The following is a 17,999-nucleotide window of genomic DNA, read 5'->3' as shown; positions in this document are numbered from 1 at the left end:
TGTGTCTTGAGCACCAAATCATGTGACACTGAGATAAAACTTGATATACATATATCCCCCCCATTAATTTAGCATATTTACTTATTATTATTACTTAGGTCAGCATGCTCTAAACAACCTATCAGGAGTTACAAGGTTATAGTATGCTGATCTTTATTTTGGATATAATGATTTGCTCAAATTCATCGTGCAGCTTTGAGATTTTTTATATAATTGTATTCTCAAACCAGACTTTGTCCTACTTTGATAACTAAAGCTGACTCATTAAAACAGTAATTGCTTAAGTTCATTTCATTGTAACTGATTGAAAAAGTGATGTGTTCACTTAATTATCTCAGGTTTCTATTTCTCACACTCCTCATCTATCCCTTACTGTCCCTGTTTTTTCACCCAAGTTCAGTCTTTTACACTTTAGAGGTATTTACACTTGGTCACTTCATTTCTATTGCTTTGACTGCTATATGATCATTAAACGATTTAAATGCCCTTCAAGACATTTGAGATGTCACTCACTCAGACCATGAAGTGGTTTAAAATGCATACAGCCAAGTGTATATGCGTCTTGTTGTTCAGGCCACATATGTAAACTTTAATAAGAACTTAAAAATTAATTTCCATTTGAGCCGAAGAGAACATCCAAATAGCCTGTGAACAGTAGATTTGTATTATATCCATTTTGAGTAGACAAACCCAATCGTAAAGTGTAAATACCCATTTTGTGCCTCACCCTGATGTTCAGTATTGTGATTGTCTGTAAGTTTGCGCTCTCTCTCTGTGACTCGGTTCTCTTTCAGAGTCTCTCTTTGTGCCTTTTAACTTGGTGTCGTTTTAATCTCTTTACGCCTACCCCCTTTGTCCTCCGTTTTTCTTTGTTGTATCACATTGCATAGCGTTCCTTCATTCATTCAGTGTCTTGGTCTTTCTCTCATCCTTTTTGTCTCTGCCTTTCCTTTCCCTCCCCCCTCTCCGTGTGTTTTTGGCTCAGTACTGGAGGTGAGTCAGCCTCTTGGACTTCGTTCCTAATCAGAGTCACCGTGAGCGTCACCGTGTGTCAGAGTTCCAGCCTGCATTCCTTTATTTGTCCCTTTTTCTTCCTCTCTTCTACTCTTTCACTCTACCTCTACCTTTTGCTGTAGAATAAAATCTCAAAGACGTTCCCTAGGCCGTGAGATCTGTCAAGCCAGATTGTCCCATGGTCCAGTTGTTCCTCCATCTGGTTCTTGGCAATGCAGATCTTCTGCTGCTTCTCTCCGTGATACCGTCAGGCTTATGCTGGGTGTCTAGGAATCTTTCTTCCTGTTCCCCATCGTTCAGTGTGCATTGACGTTAGCTTTTATCCTCGTCACATGCATATTTGTTTATCTCGTCTGACTGCTTCTTTCTCCATCTCTCTCGCTCTCTCTTTCCTTTCCCCTGAAGCTCTAGCCCTCATAATGCCCAGTGTCAGATGCAGACATAAATGTAGATGGGCAGAGTAAACAGTGCAGCGGCCATGTGGTGCTTAGCGACCTTGGATGTGATGGCTTATCCTTCATGTCTCTTGAGATTTTCTCAATGTGTTTTCCTGCATGAGTGGAAGTGTTTTGTCCGTAACAACATCATGGTGGAACAGACATTTAGAAAGTTATGGGTCCTGACAGCTAGGATGTGCAGGTATCCATCCATCCATCCATCCATCCATCTCCATATGTCTGTCAATAATTCTATCTATCTATCTATCTATCTATCTATCTATCTATCTATCTATCTATCTGTCTGTCTGTTTATCTGTCTATGTATATATCCATCTGTCTATCTATGTATATATCTGTCTGTCAATAATTCTATCTATCTATCTATACATAATTCCATCTGTCTATCTATGTATCTATCTGTCTGTCTGTCTATCTGTCTATGTATATATCCATCTGTCTATCTATGTATATATCTATCTGCCTGTCTGTCGATAATCCTATCTATCTATCTATGTATCTATGTATCTATCTATCTATCTATCTATCTATCTATGCCTAATTCCATCTATCTATCTATCTATCTATCTATCTATCTATCTATCTATCTATCTATCTATCTATCTATCTATCCATAATTCCATCTGTCTATCTATGTATCTGTCTGTCTATGTATATATCCATCTGTCTATCTATGTATATATCTATCTGCCTGTCTGTCGATAATTCTGTCTATCTATCTATCTATCTATCTATCTATCTATCTATCTATCTATGCCTAATTCCATCTGTCTATGTATCTATGTATGTATGTATGTATCTATCTATCTATCTGTCTATCTGTCTGTCTGTCTGTCTACGTATATATCCATCCATCTGTCTGTCTGTCAATAATTCTATCTATCTATACATAATTCCATCTGTCTGTCTGTCTGTCTATCTATCTATCTATCTGTCTATGTATATATCCATCTATCTATCTATGTATATATCTATCCGCCTGTCTGTCAATAATCCTATCTATGTATCTATCTATCTGTCTATGTATATATCTATCTGCCTGTCTGTCGATAATCCTATCTATCTATCTATCTATGTATGCCTAATTCTATCTATCTATCTATCTATCTATCTATCTATCTATCTATCTATCTATCTATCTATCTATCTATCCATAATTCCATCTGTCTATCTATGTATCTGTCTGTCTATCTGTCTGTCTGTCTATGTATATATCCATCTGTCTATCTATGTATATATCTATCTGCCTGTCTGTCGATAATTCTATCTATCTATCTATCTATCTATCTATCTATCTATCTATCTATGCCTAATTCCATCTGTCTATGTATCTATGTATGTATGTATGTATGTATCTATCTATCTGTCTGTCTACGTATATATCCATCCATCTGTCTGTCTGTCAATAATTCTATCTATCTATACATAATTCCATCTGTCTATCTATGTATCTATCTATCTGTCTGTCTGTCTATCTATCTGTCTATGTATATATCCATCTGTCTATCTATGTATATATCTATCCGCCTATCTGTCAATAATCCTATCTATGTATCTATCTATGTATCTATCTATCTGTCTACGTATATATCCATCCGTCTGTCTGTCAATAATTCTATCTATCTATCTATCTATCTATCTATCTATCTATCTATCTGTCTGTCTGTCTGTCTGTCATTGCTCTCATCATTGTTACTGTTCTTTTGGCATGCTATTTCTGTCTCCTTTTTTAATTGATTATGAGTAGATCTGTTTTACCTTAACTCACTTTCTCTGTCTTTCTCTGTTTACTCTTCACTCTGGTTCATTGGTCTCCTCCAGAGCTGCGCTGCTCTGCATGGCTCTATCCGTCTCTCCAGAGTGGGTTAGGTTGATTGAGGAAATGGCCCTGAGGCCCAAAGGCTCTGCTGTACTTACAGAGAGAGAGAGCCCAGCAATTAAAAGACACACACTCACACACACATGCACAGGATGCAATTAATGCATTCTGAGATCCGAATCAGTCTGGAGTGAAAAAAATCAGATGCAGATAGAACAAGGACTGGTACCGTCTGTTTTAATGTGATTAACCCCATCCCAATATTATTATTCTATTGCGTCAACGGTTTAGGACTGTTGTAAATGAGTTCAATGAATCAAGCCGATGCTCAACTCAATTTCACTGATATTGAGCTGAATTAAATAGAACTAAATTGAATAGAGAGAGACGGGGGACTGAGAGAGCATGTGTACTGCAGATAGACAGGGTCTCATTCAGTAATAATTGTGTACATGTGCACAGTGAAGGTTCTCACACTGAATTTCTGCAAGATTCACCACACGATTTTGGCCACAATTTTGCTGTTTGACACTTTTTGGAATTGTAAAAGATTTCCTTTGTCATATGGAAAATTCATCAATCTTGGATCTTTCAATAGACTTTTATTTATGAAATGTTGGAAACTGTTTACAAAAATTATGTCACGGCTCCACTATAGCGAGTGGGAGAAGTTAAAGGATTAGTTCACTTTAAAATGAAGCCTCAAGCCATCCTAGGTGTATACGACTTTCTTCTTTCAGACGAATACAATCGTAGTTATATTAATAATCACCCTGTTGCTCCTGTAACAGACGTAGGCTAGTAAGAGCTGTGCCTGTAAACCTCACTCCCCTGAACTCAAGAGGTGCTCTAGTGACTGACGCTAGAGACTGCGGTCTTTAGAGTGTTAGAGTGCCCACCTCCCCTGTGGACGGGCCCGGGTTCGCGTCCCGCTTGGAGTGGGCAGGTGCGAACTAGAGGGGCTACATTGGTGCCGTGACCCGGATGGGAGTGAGGTTTAGGGGGGTGAGTGTAAGAGCTGTGCAAGTAAAACCTCACTCCTCTGACCTTAAGAGATGCTCTAGCGACAGATGCTAGAGGTCGCAACCTCCAGCCTTCTTGATAGAGCATCCAACTCCCACGCCGGAGACCCAGGTTCGAGGCCTGCGTGGAGCGGGGCGAGTAGGACCTGGGTTAGAGGGGTTACACTCCCAAGCTTTATAATGGCGGAAACCACCTGTTTGACGCTCAAGAAAGTGCATCCATCCATCATAAATGTACTCCACACGGTTTCGGGGGGGGGGGGGGGGGAAGCGATGTGTTTGTGTAAGAAAAATATCCATATTTAACACAGTATAAAGTAAAATTTCTTACTTCCGCCAGACCGCCTTCTGTATTCAACTTACGAAGAAAGTGTAACGCCTCTCGCAGTTAAAAATGCTTACGCTACGTCCTACACCTTCCGTATTCAACTTGTTCGTCTGAAAGAAGAAAGTTATATACAACTAGGATGGCTTGAAGGTGAGTAAATAATAGGGTAATTTTCATTTTAAAGTGAACCAATACTTTAACAACAAAAACAAAAGCCGTTATTGAAATGAGCCATTATTATGGAACAGGTATGCAATAAATCTTTAAAATATGTATTATATACATTTATTTAATTAGGGCTTGCATGACTGATCATTTTACTAGTCAATCAAGTAGCCGTGTTAACTTATTTGTGCTAATTTCCACATTTGAAAATGACATCCATCATTTGCAGAGATAAAATTCAAGACATAAAACCATTCAAACCATATACTGTGTAAATTTTCATTTTTTAAAAATATAATATTTAAGTACTTGTGTTGAACATGTGACTGAATAAGCAAGATGCGCATTTCCGGGATCGTTGGATTACAAAACCTGTTTCTTCAACGTAAATAAGTTTTATCTAATTTTACACACATTCACATGAGAAACAATTACCATCTAAGAAGGGCTTTTATGATGAATTTTCAAAATTTGTTTTAGGTTAGGTGCAAACTGTATGATTTTTACAGTTTTTATAGCTTGTAGGAGCAATCACATTTTCAAAGTCATATTTCTCACAAAGTTTTTGATAAGATTTATGTCACAACATCATACTAAGCTGTCAGAGGCTGTTGATTTTACCATTTAAAACAAGACAAATGTATCACAACGGCCCAAATTTGTCCCATAATCACACAACGTGAATAAAGCTTTACGCAAACTCTTATTCTGCTCATATCATACAATCTGACAAGCAACAATATTGCACAGCATGCACCAGGTTTTGCTCTCGTTCTACAATGAATTGATGAATCTGGATTATTGTAAATGAGGGAGCATGTCAACGCAGTTATCAATTAGCATACACAACCAAACCATCTCCATATGCTGTAAGGGCTTCCACACAGCTTCTCTTGTACAGCCATTTATCACTCTTTACAAACATATCCTTACTCTCACTAAAGATGAGAGCACAAGCAGCAAGTGTGCCATTCTCAAAACCAGTTGAAACACAAAAAACACCTTTTAAATAGGCCTACAGTCAGTGTTTGATATGGAGGATTGTTTGATTGCTGGTTGGCCTTGTGCACTGTGAAACTTCATTGAACGGTGCGGCTCCATTTATTGCTTTGTCTTAAAAACACTGTCATTATGCTGCAATATTATGTTTATGCAGTGTCTAATGTTACAGGGTGATTGTTTTCAGGCGCATCACTCAAAATGTTAGTGCAAACTGGGTTACATGTCATTTCTAGTTTGTCATTTGGAATGAGTCATTGTAAACACACACACCGTCAACATATTTCATAATCGAAATCATGCTGAAGTGCACATTTAGAGGGAGCTAGAATACAAAACAAAATAAAAGCTTGTTTAAGGGTTAATCTTTAATTCAGCATCTCTTGGAAGCCTATTCTTGAAATACAATTCCTAATAATTTGCATAATTGCATCATGCAGCGCAATCACTAAATGTTTTTATCATTTTATAAGAGCGATGCGATATAAAAGCGTGATGCAACAAATCTCCTTCCCCACAGAGTGCTGGCGGTTTTGGATGGATAATTAATCTAATTTTAGGTCTTTGTGTGAATGTCAGCAGAAAATGTAGCGAGAAGCTGTCAGTTTGACTTAGCTTATTCGGTAAAGGTTGCATAAGCAACATGCCTATTCCCTTATCTCTCTCTCTCTGTCTCTCTCTTTCCCTGCAGCGGCGGATGCAGTTCCCGTTCGGAAAGATGGGGAGCAGGTAAGTAAAACTACAGCGCTTTGCATATTTAAGTTTTGCTTTGCACCAAACCTCTGTCCCATGTTGTGAGGTTAATCTTTAAGGATCTAAATGACATCCTTCGCTGAGATGATACTTATGCGATGTCTGCATTTCTGTCCAAAGCTATTATACCTACCAAGTGCTGACATTTGTGCCTCATGGCACTTTAATGAAGTCTTTAGCTAAGGCAAAGACCCCCTGTGTGCCAAACGCATGTCTTGCCACCCCCTACTGCTGAAAGTCAGAGAAAGCGTGATGGTATAATGTGTATTTGAAAAGCCTCTATATTAGATTTCTCACCAAGGCCACGGGAGCCGGACCCCAGAGCCCGGCCATTACCGTACAGTACTGCTGTATAACGGGTTTGTCCCCTGGGAAGACACAGTCTCATCCGTCTTCCCTATTTGCCGTCCGTGTTCACGTCCTTCCCAAGGGCAACTCCTGGCTTGTTGCTCTATTCATCCACAGATGAATTTGGCTCAAAATCTACCGTTTTGGATTCTGGTATTGTCCAAACCAAATGGCATGAGTTAAGAATGCAGAGTTAAGAAGCTGAGCCAAGAGGTGGTGTCAGCTCACTGTAGCTGGAGCAAAGTGAAACAGTGTCTGTGTTGTGCATATATGTATTCGTGTTAAAGAGCTGCTCTCAAAAAGGTGATCGCTGGTTGCCAAAATAAGAATAATAATAATAAAAGAAAAGAATGTCATAAAATGTTGCCTAGCAATGAAAAACTCTCAAGAATGAGGTGCTAGTTGCCAAGTAGCAAGGCTACATAACTTAATGCCAGCTCAAATTGCCCACAAGCTTAGCTAAACCATAATAAATCATCATTAGGCCTATTTCTTAATTCAAAAAGCCACTTGCCAGTTGCCAAAATAAGAATAATAATAAAAAAAAGAAAACAAAATGTCATAAAATGTTGCCTAAGTAGAAAGGCTACTTTAGCTAGCTTAGCGCTAGCTCAAATCGCCCTCAAACTTAGCCAAAACATCACCAAAATAAATTATTATAACCATTATAGGGTGAATTGGAAGGCCCTAGATGGAATTAGTTTGGATTTCACAGACTTTTTTTGTGCTTTTAAACCCATTTGAATCAAACAAGTGTGCGTTTATCCTCACGCAACCTCAGTTGAAAAAGTAAGCAGCAAATTACCAAGCTAATGTAACTAACTTGGTGTCCTCTGAGAAATCTAATCTAATAGGAATATATGGGATAGTGGTTTGTTATTTACAATCCTCCTTATTGATTTTGACCCTCATCTGATACTGTAACTATTTCTGGTTTCACTGCCTAATGCACTTTCATCAAGGATTTAGACCTTTTTGACAACTTTCTGGGTGAAATCACGTTCATTTTGTCATCATTTGCTACATCCAGAAAAGTAAATCATCAGATTGAAGGGTGACTCTCACAAAACTGTATTTTCTGCAAGCTTTTTCAAGGTAAATTTAGGTGTCTTTCCAAAAAAGGACACTTGGAGACTCCAAAAGGACACCAAATAACCAAATGATATAAGAAGTCTAGAAATTTATGCACACTCATGAAAAAAATACCATTATAGAAAAAAACTTTTCAGAATTCACAGTTTATAGTATGTGTACAGTGCTTGTTTACATTTTATGTTTATAAGTCAGGTTATGGAGATGCCAAAAAACAAACAAACAAACAAATAAACTAAACTACCAACCGCCTTAACCTGACTGCATATACCAACTACAGTACACGGATCCATTCAGAATTACTAAACACAGCAACATATACATGACAAATCGAAACATTATCCGAAATGTGTGTGGAAACAACGTGAATGTACTGAAATGTGTCTGTGCATAAATGCAATGTGCGATCAGTGCAACGAGAGTGCACATACACAGTTTGTTTATGCATCAATACAACGGACTCAGTCACACGTACAACTTCTGTACGTCACCACCATCGTCTTTACCTTGATTGCAGTCCTCATCCATCAAAACTTTACTAGCGAGACGCTGGTTTGCTTTATCCAGTCGAGAAACGTAGTTTGTGTACCATCTGGCCAAATAGCGGTGGGATGTTTTGACGTTCCGTTCAGTCTGTATTGCATACAATGCGATGTGCAAGGGCTCGCGCTCTTTAGAAACAATCACAGAATATGACAGAGCTTGTGTTTTGTAGCGAAACACACTGGAACAAATAATTCACTGAAAACGCAATGTGAGTCTCTCTCTGCCATCTCTGATGTAATCAGCCTGGACTTCTGAGATCATCTAACTGTGTGACGTAAATTATGTTTATGACACAATTTGCTTAAGTAATTTATCTGCATTATTTCTGTTAAATTATTTTAACACATTAAGGATTTTGAATTAATCGCATGTGTTAATGCGTTAACATTGACAGCCCCAGTTTATTTCTTTTAGAACATTACATACCTGTGTTTATTTCTATAGGATTATTTCCATGTGATTTCTGTGACGTCCACATAGACCTTTTTAGTAAAAAAAATGGTTAATGATTGTGACCTAAATGCTGTTTTGAAATCAAACGCCTTTAAAGGGCGTCCCTCTTAAAATGTTAGGCAAAACATTAATTACTCTATCACTGCAGTGGAGAAGAAAACTAATTCATTGTTGTTAATTTGCATCTAGCTGTATTTGCCCCCCACAGAAAAATTGTAGGTGGCTGCCATAATTGCAAGCCAGCCTCAAAAATGTATTTTTAGGAGCCAGCTTCACAGTTTATGTAACAGACAGGGTCATAAAGACTAAGATGGTGGGAAATGAATCGATCGACCCCTGAACTGTGCCGGTAGTCTGTTCAGAGTTTCCAAGGGGCAGACATTTGCCCCACGCCAACGCCTTTTTGAAACTGACCTCCATTTGACCTTTCATATCGATCTCTCTCTTAATGAACAATGAGCGGCTACTGCTGTTCGTACTGGCACCAGTGTTTGTCTGCGCTGGGTGCGGTGTAAATTCAATCGACCGCTCGCTGTATGTTTGGGTTGGCTAGGATTACTTACTCCAGTGCTCCTCATCAAAGTCGCCTCCATCTCCTCTTGCTGTTGTCCTCATCTAATGTAGAGACTTCTAAGGCAGATATCAACATGGATACACTAGGTGGTACTTCATTCATGAATATTTTACACCATGTTAGCTGTATATCACGACAAGGGTTCATACAAAGAATTATCTTTGTCTGCACAACAGTTCATAACTGATGAACAGTCTCGCCTCATTCTCCTGCTTTCTGTTTATCTGTTGTTCTTCCAGATCTAGTGTTCTGTACTTGGCTTGATGTTCAGCCTTCTGCTGTTTCCTGCTAACTGAAATCATGCCTTTTCTTCTCTTTCACTGTATCTTTCCCATCTATTCTTCAATTGTTTTCTTCTAGCAAGGACGTGCCGAGTTTTCCTGGGAAGGAATCAATGTAAGTCTGATATTGACCTTTTTGCATTTCATAATATACTTTCTCTCTCTCATTTTTATTTCTTTATATTTTGTATTATTTTTTTTTTTATCAATATAACATTCTATATCATATTACTCTCTGCCCTGCTAGCAAAAATATGTTGTAAAAACATTTTGATAACATTCCCAAAAAGTTATAAAAACATTATTTCTGAATGTTCTCTAAAATAACTAAAAATATAAATGTTTAAAAATTGTATGAACGTTAATGGAATGTTCCTTTTGAATGTTTTCTAAATATTCTGAAACAAGTAAAAACATTTACAACCCGAATTCTTTAAATTTGCATAAAATAAAAACTAAAAGACTTTTAAATCACATGAGCCAATATTTTATTCACAATAGAACATAGATAACATAACAAATGTTTAAACTGAGAAATTGTACAATTTTATGCACGAAATGAGCTCATTTCAAATCTGATGCCTGCTACAGGTCTCAAAATAGTTGGGACGGGGCATGTTTACCATGGTGTAGCGTCTCCTCTTCTTTTCAAAACAGTTTGAAGACGTCTGGGCATCGAGGTTATGAGTTTCTGGAGTTTTGGTGTTGGAATTTGGTCCCATTCTTGCCTGATATAGGTTTCCAGCTGCTGAAGAGTTCGTGGTCGTCTTTGACTGTATTTTTCTCTATAGGTGAAAGATCTGGACTGCAGGCAGGCCAATTCAGCACCCGGACTCTTCTACGACGAAGCCATGCTGTTGTAATAGCTGCAGTATGTGGTTTTGCATTGTCCTGCTGAAATACACAAGGCTTTCCCTGAAATAGACATCATCTGGAGGGGAGCATATGTTGCTCTAAAACCTTTATATACCTTTCAGCATTCATAGTGCCTTCCAAAACATGCAAGCTGCCCATACCGTATGCACTTATGCCCCCCCATACCATCAGAGATGCTGGCTTTTGAACTGAACGCTGACAACACGCTGGAAGGTCTCCCTCCTCTTTAGCCCAGAGGACATGGCATCCTTTATTTCCAACAAGAATGTCAAATTTGGACTCGTCTGACCATAGAACACTTTTCCACTTTGAAACAGTCCATTTTAAATGAGCCTTGGCCCACAGGACACGACGGCGCTTCTGGACCATTTTCCCATATGGCTTCCTTTTTGCATGATAGAACTTTAGTTGGCATCTGCAGATGGCACGGCGGATTGTGTTTACAGTGGTTTCTGGAAATATTCCTTTGCCCATTTAGTAATGTAATTGACACAATCATGCCAATGTTCTTCAACGTCAAATTGCAAAGGCTTCACAAATCTCATCATCTACAGTGCATAACGTCATCAAAAGATTCAGAGAAACTGGAGAAATCTCTGTGCGTAAGGGACAAGGCCGTGATGCAGTGTCGTCTGAAGGCCCGAAGACCATGGGCATCCAATAAAGGTTTTTGGCCTTGTCCCTTACGCACAGAGATTTCTCCAGTTTCTCTGAATCTTTTGATGACGTTATGCACTGTAGATGATGAGATTTGCGAAGCCTTTGCAATTTGACGTTGAAGAACATTGTTTTTAAAGTATTCCACAATCTTTTTACGCACTGTTTCACAGCTCGGCCCATCTTTACTTCCGAGAGACTCTGCCTCTCCAAGACATCCCTTTTATAGCCAATCATGTTACAGACCTGATATCAATTAACTTAATTAGTTGCTAAATGTTCTCCCAGCTGAATCTTCTCAAAATTTCTTGCTTTTTCAGCCATTTGTTGCCCCCGTGCCAACTTTTTTGAGACCTGTAGCAGGCATCAAATTTGAAATGAGCTCATTTAGTGGAAAAAAGTGTAAAATTTCTCAGTTTAAACATTTGTTATGTTATCTATTTTCTATTGTGAATGAACTATTGGCTCATGTGATTTGAAAGTCTTTTAGTTTTCATTTTATTCAAATTTAAAAAACGTCCCAACATTTCCGGAATTCAGGTTGTATTTTGTGATTTTTTTCTAATCAATAAAACATTCTATATCATATTACTCTCTGCCCTGCTAGCAAAAATATGTTGTAAAAACATTTTGATAACATTGCCATAAAGTTATAAAAACATTATTTCTGAATGTTCTCTAAAATAACTAAAAATATAAATGTTTAAAAAATGTTATATGAACGTTAAGGGAACATTGCATTTTATCATTTTAGAAACATTAAGGGAATGTTCCTTTTGAAATATTCTGAAACAAGTAAAAACATTTAAAAAATGTTAGATGAACATCCAACTAAAACATTCCATGGACAATGTATAAATCAATGTGTTGTGCTAAACCATATTAAAGACCAAATAACTTTGAACGAACACTCTATTAACGTTACTGGAATAATAAAGTTCTGAGAATGTTCCCTTTTTACTGGGTGGGTGTATACAGCAAATGTTTTTAACAAAAAACACAGAGCTGGTTATGACAGGTATTATGCTGATGTTGTGAAGATAAATGTCATAATAGTATGATGGTTGTCTGAAAAGTACTAAAAGGTTTGTATTAATAAAAATCACAAACTGACCTTAAATGTCTGCCATGACTCCACAGTGTTTCGTCACTGGCAGGTTTCTCTGGGGGTTTGAGCTGTCCGCCAGCTGTCTTCGATAAGCCACGTCATGTTATCTGAGATTTGGCCTGTTTTTGTGAATTGTAGGTGGCACTGGATGTGAGAGATGATAACACAATGTGGTTCACACAGATTTAGTGACATCTGCTCTCATTCTAAAATGAAAAAAGGACAGTTAATGCCACAGTGTATCAAATCAAACTTTACTTGCTATACTTTTACAAAAAAGATTCAAAAATGATATCTTGATTCTGCAGTAAATACATCTGATACCTACAGCAAATTAAACATGTTTAATTACAGATATGTATGACTTCTTCCATGGAACACAAAAAGAACAATTTTACATCATGTACTGGTTGTTTTCCCCCCAAGCAATTACAGTGACTGCAGACTGCAGCTTTTAAGCCTACAAAAACGGACACAAAACCACCATAAAAGTATCTTAAACGTGCTGTGTATGACTCGCTGTGACTCACACTGTGTGTGTACTAAATTTCACATTTTCTGAAGCCAGATGATATATGATAGTTTTGTATGACAGACAAATATGTACGCTGTTAACCGTTGTGATCAAATCATTGTGAAGTGAATAAAATTATTCACTGAAAAGACTCATGAATGTGAAAAGGAGAAATAGGGTGAATGTAAAGATTTTCAGTGAGTATGGTAAAGTCACGGTGTGGTAAAGTCACCATGAAATCAAAATCGACAATGAAAATAACTTCCTCTCCCTCTTTCAGTGACACCTCTATCTTCTCTGATGACGTATTTACTGGTGCGAGGGCGGGACAACCTGTCATTCACATGAGATTGACCAATAGCAAACAACAACCATCCAATTAACAGACAAAGTCAAGTCCCGCCTTAAATTTTTTCTTGTTCGAGAAGCCGTCTGATATATGTCACAATAGGGAAGAAAATTAGATTGCATCTTCTGTTTTATGCCGATTTTAAATTTTAGTCTGTTTCCATGCAAAGTTATTGAATAGCTTCAGAAGTTTCGGAAACTGTTGTATGGAGCAAGTTTATGGTTCATTTCTTGTCATTTTGAAGTTTCATAGCTCCAATTCTCATTGAATTTCATTGTATTAAAAAGAGTGACCAATATATGACATGAAGGTGAGCAAATGATGACAAAATTATCCTTTTTTGGTGAACCCTTTTAGTTTAAACTGCTGCCAGCAACCGTAAACAGTCTACAGTTAAGCTAATGAATATTACTTGGCAGGAGGATTGTTTATTATTAATTTTGATTAATAAATTTAATTATTTATTGAGGCTTGGTCTTACTGTCCTATCATTGCCATTGCCCATGTATAATGAAAGTAATAAGCCAAATGAGGACGTGTGTTACAGTGATTTTCTTTGCTTATTAATTTAATCGATATTTACTCCCACTTCCCTAACTTTTGCTGCCTCTCTAATGCTTCTTTCTTTCTTTCTTTTTTTCTCTTTCTTTCTTTCCTTCTTTCACCAGCTATCCATGGAGGACACCACCTCCATTTTGCCCCGTCTGAAGCGGAACTCCAACGCTTATGGGATTGGAGCTCTGGCTAAGTCCTCTCTGACAGGTGTGTCAGGTGTGTGTCTGTCCCGGTAGCTGGTAACCGACCCCATGTTGGCTCCAGAGGAGGAGATGGTGATTGGAGCCAACATGGCTGCCCCTGTGGGTCCCCCTCCCTTTCCAGTTTCACCACCTGCCTCTTCCATTAATAAGTGCATGTCAATGGCCTCTTTAGCCATTGATGAAATCCAAATGTCAGATCCAACAAGAGTTCACAAAAAAAAAAAAAAAAACCCTGACGTAAGTGCACTATCCATCTCCACAAGCTTGCTGCTGGGAAACGTAGTCTTTCGGTGTGACGTCAGCTGTGTATTGTAGTGTGTATTGTGGTTTTGTGAGGTGTAGTGCTCTTTTGTGAAGTAAATTGTTGGTCAGTTGTGTGTTGTGGTGTCATTTTATATGGAAACTGCTCATTGTCACAACAGGTTTCGGGAAACGTAGGTATCTGAATATCTCTCGGTTTCATGTCCTGTATCTTTTGTATTTCTCTTGTTTTTCTTAAATGCTTAAAAATGGGGTGAAGTGCTCAAGTGATACCATTAGATTGTTTTTCCCTGGGAACAAATGGAGGTGATTTATCAAAGTATTTAAAGAGAGGCAGTCACTTCATCAGATGGGGTTTTTATCATTGTCAGCAGCCTCGAGAAAAATCACACAACCGTCAACGAGGTTACCATCAGACTACCTTGTTTTTAAGCTCTCTTTTGCATTCAGAGCCTTGTTTTAAACTAATGCATCTCATTTAGATGAGAAATTTGCATGCTAATGAGCCATTTTGTTTAAAGGAAATGTTTAGACATTTCTCTTTTGTCTCTAATTATTCATACATGCATAAAAGCTTATGAATCTCATGTAAATCATTAGTTTCGTGAATAATGTTTTTCTAAAGATGGTAAACCAATCGCATCTCTCTTATGCCTCGTAAGGCGATCGATCAAATCAGCAGGCTGTGGCTCATTCATAATCACTCATTCAGTTGTTATCATCCACAGTGCCTTGCACTAGTTAACTAGTAATGTATGCCTTATAGATGACTAAACAAAAGACACATATCCCATAATGCACTGCCTGGCCGCCTTCATTTCGCCCCTCTCTGCAGCTCTATGAAATTCTGTACAGGTGCTGATTTGTGTTTTTCTCTCTTTAGGGGTTACCAGATCAATGAAGGACAAAGTGACCAAACCCACTGCCATGGCTCAGGGTCGCGTGGCCCATATGATTGAGTGGCAGAGCTGGGGTGTACCATCAGCAGGGCCGGAAGGGGGAGCTGGCCGTTCCAACCTGAATCGCGAGAGAGAGAGGCGGCTTGAAAATGATGCCTATAGTGACTTGAGTGATGGAGAAAAAGAGGCACGAATGGCAGCAGGTGAGTTGTTTGACTGAAGATGTTAAGATGACTGGAAAATGCATATTGCTCATTAAAATCACATCAAATATATTTAAAGATGTATTTGATATAAATAAAATTTCATAGGGACTAAAATATGTGCAGCATTTTATATTAAATTGTAATATTTTATATATATATGTATATTTTAAAAGTTTCAGAAAATCTATTAATATTTTTTTTTTCTAATTTTGTAACTTTTAAGATTTAAAATATCTTTACAAGAAGTCTCTTCTGCTCACCAAGGCTGTTTAATTGATTGATTAATTGATTAATTGCAGTGAAAACTTTAATATTGTAAAATATTATTACAATTTAAAATAGCTTTTTTATTTTAATATATTTTAACAAGCTGAATTTTCAGCAGCCACTAGCCTACTCCAGTCGTCACGACTTGTCAGTGTCACGTGATCCTTCAGAAATCATTCTAAAATGCTCATTTGGTTGTAAAAAATAATTTATTATTATCAATGTTGAAAATAGTTGTGCTGATTAATATTTTTGTGGATACTGTGATATTGTCACGGTGCTATGTATATTAAATCCGACGAGTTACGCTGAATGAACGATCAAGTTGAACTTGAAAAACACCAAAGAGATAATACCACAGAACCATAAACATTAACGACAGACCGAGGACAGAGCAAACTAAGGGCTTATATACACAGAGAGGATCATTAACGGAAAACAAGGAACAGGTGAGAACTAATCAGTAATCAGAGACCAACAATGAACTAGAACTCAACAATGAACCAACAATGACCAACAATGAACTAGGTAAAACAGAGACAGCACAGGATAAAGTAATAGGGAAGATGTGTGATATTACACACACCCCCCCACTCCAGCCCCGTAAAACAGCCTCACGCTGCAAAAGTCCAGAGAAGGGAAAGGGCTCTAGTGGTGGATGAGACGCTTGAGGAAGACACACCCTTGGAGGGACTGGCAGAGGGATATCCCATGGAAGAGAAGATGGAGGGAGGAGCCAGAGAGCAAATGACAAAGGAAGGAGCCAGAAGATGACCCAGAGCAGAACCAGGATGAAGGCCCACAGCAGAACCGATGGTGGGAAGAGCCAGGGTAGAGTAATGAGCCCAACCAATAGGTAACGCCGGGAGAAGTGGTGACTCAGGTGGATTCCGAGAGATGGAGGGACCGGGCGACACTGGAAGACCAGGAGGCCTAGGCGGAGCCACAGTGACAAGCGGCCGAGGTGGAGCCAGGGTGCTGGAGAATTGAAGCGGAGCTGGTGGGAGGGAGGACTGAGGAGGAGCCAGAGGGAAGGAGGAGCTCAAGTGGAGGAACAAGGGACAGTCGGAGGACCAGAAGTCTGGCAGAGGTAGAGCGACAACTGACCAAGGCGTGGCTGGAGGGACGGGGGAGCCTGGTGGAGCCGGAAGGACGGTAGTCCCAGGTGGAACCGAGGAAGCGAGGAGCCATGGTGGAGCCGACTGGTTGACGGGCCGAGGTGGAGTAAAGGGCATGGATGCTTAAGGTGGAGCTGAGAGATCCCAGACCAAGGCAGAGCTGACAACCTGGAAGTCCAAGGCAGATCTGAGCAGAAAGGTGGAACCACTGAGGGAGGAGCCGAGGGGCTGAAGGGATACAGTGGAGGCGAGGCCGAGGAACTGGATGGCTTTGGCTGAGAAGGAGTGAGAGGGAGGCTGAGTGGGACCATCCACAATGTGGGAGACTTGGAGCTGGGCAAAGCCAGCAGTGACACGGGAGGCTTGGAGCTGGGCGGAACCATCCGTGACAAGGGAGACTTGGAACTGGGTGGAACCAGCAGTGACAAAGAAGACTTGGAGCTGGGTGGAACCAACTGCGACAAAGAAGACTTGGATCTGGGTGTAACCAAAGGGGATGAAGAAGACTTGGGACTGGGCTGAACCAGGGGCGACGAAGAAGGCTTGGGACTGGGCTGAACCAGCAGTGATGAAGGAGACTGGACGGGATCAGTGGATGATGGAGATCTTGAAACATTACATCATCCTGATCATCCAATAACAATTCACTGTGGACCGAGCTCATTGCACGTACCTCAGAGATGGGAGTGTGGACAGGGCTCCATTCCATGCCATCAAACTTCACTAAAATTCCCTTGTTGACTGACTCTGGTGCCGGCTTACGCAACTGGTCAAACTCCGCGATGGGCTCGTGCTCCAGGACAAAATTGCCCTCCAAAAAATGCTCTGGCTGTTGATTCGTGGTGGGCTAGGGGCTCAGAGTCTACGGTGGTCTCTGGCTGCTGGTCCATTGCGACATGGCTGAAGGCTGGCTGGGCTCTGGGTACGTGTTGAATTCAGGGCTGGCGATGTCCTCCTCTGCGAGGCAGTCGATAAGTGGGCATCCAAAATTCACTAGCTCCCCAAAAGACCTTCCACGGCAGATGAGTCTTCGACAGCTCATTAAGAACAGCATTTTAGAAAAAGCTGAGCGAGCTGTCGGGGTAATGCTTGAGGCACGGCAGATCTAAAAAGTCCCTCGTATGGTCCTTGAGG

At 39.5% G+C, this 17,999-nt stretch overlaps 1 protein-coding gene across 14 annotated transcripts in view; it reads left to right on the top strand.

Moving 5' to 3' along the window:
- fam131ba (family with sequence similarity 131 member Ba) overlaps positions 1 to 17,999 on the top strand; it is a 42,548-nt gene that overhangs the window by 17,127 nt on the left and 7,422 nt on the right. For 3 of the 14 annotated variants that reach the window (XM_051872689.1, XM_051872685.1, XM_051872681.1), the window contains exons 2-5: positions 6,497 to 6,534; positions 9,932 to 9,967; positions 14,025 to 14,127; positions 15,259 to 15,477. In XM_051872689.1, the coding sequence (XP_051728649.1) occupies positions 14,031 to 14,127; positions 15,259 to 15,477 (316 nt within the window). In that variant the 5' untranslated portion in view covers positions 6,497 to 6,534; positions 9,932 to 9,967; positions 14,025 to 14,030. The remainder of the gene's footprint in view (positions 1 to 6,496; positions 6,535 to 9,931; positions 9,968 to 14,024; positions 14,128 to 15,258; positions 15,478 to 17,999) is intronic. The other 11 variants (XM_051872690.1, XM_051872686.1, XM_051872683.1 and 8 more) reach the window with 5 other exon arrangements.

Source organism: Ctenopharyngodon idella, chromosome 19 (assembly GCF_019924925.1).
Source record: "Ctenopharyngodon idella isolate HZGC_01 chromosome 19, HZGC01, whole genome shotgun sequence".
Taxonomy (NCBI): domain Eukaryota; kingdom Metazoa; phylum Chordata; class Actinopteri; order Cypriniformes; family Xenocyprididae; genus Ctenopharyngodon; species Ctenopharyngodon idella.
Note: the sequence above shows the minus strand (reverse complement) of the source record. Positions and strands in the feature narration are given on the sequence as shown.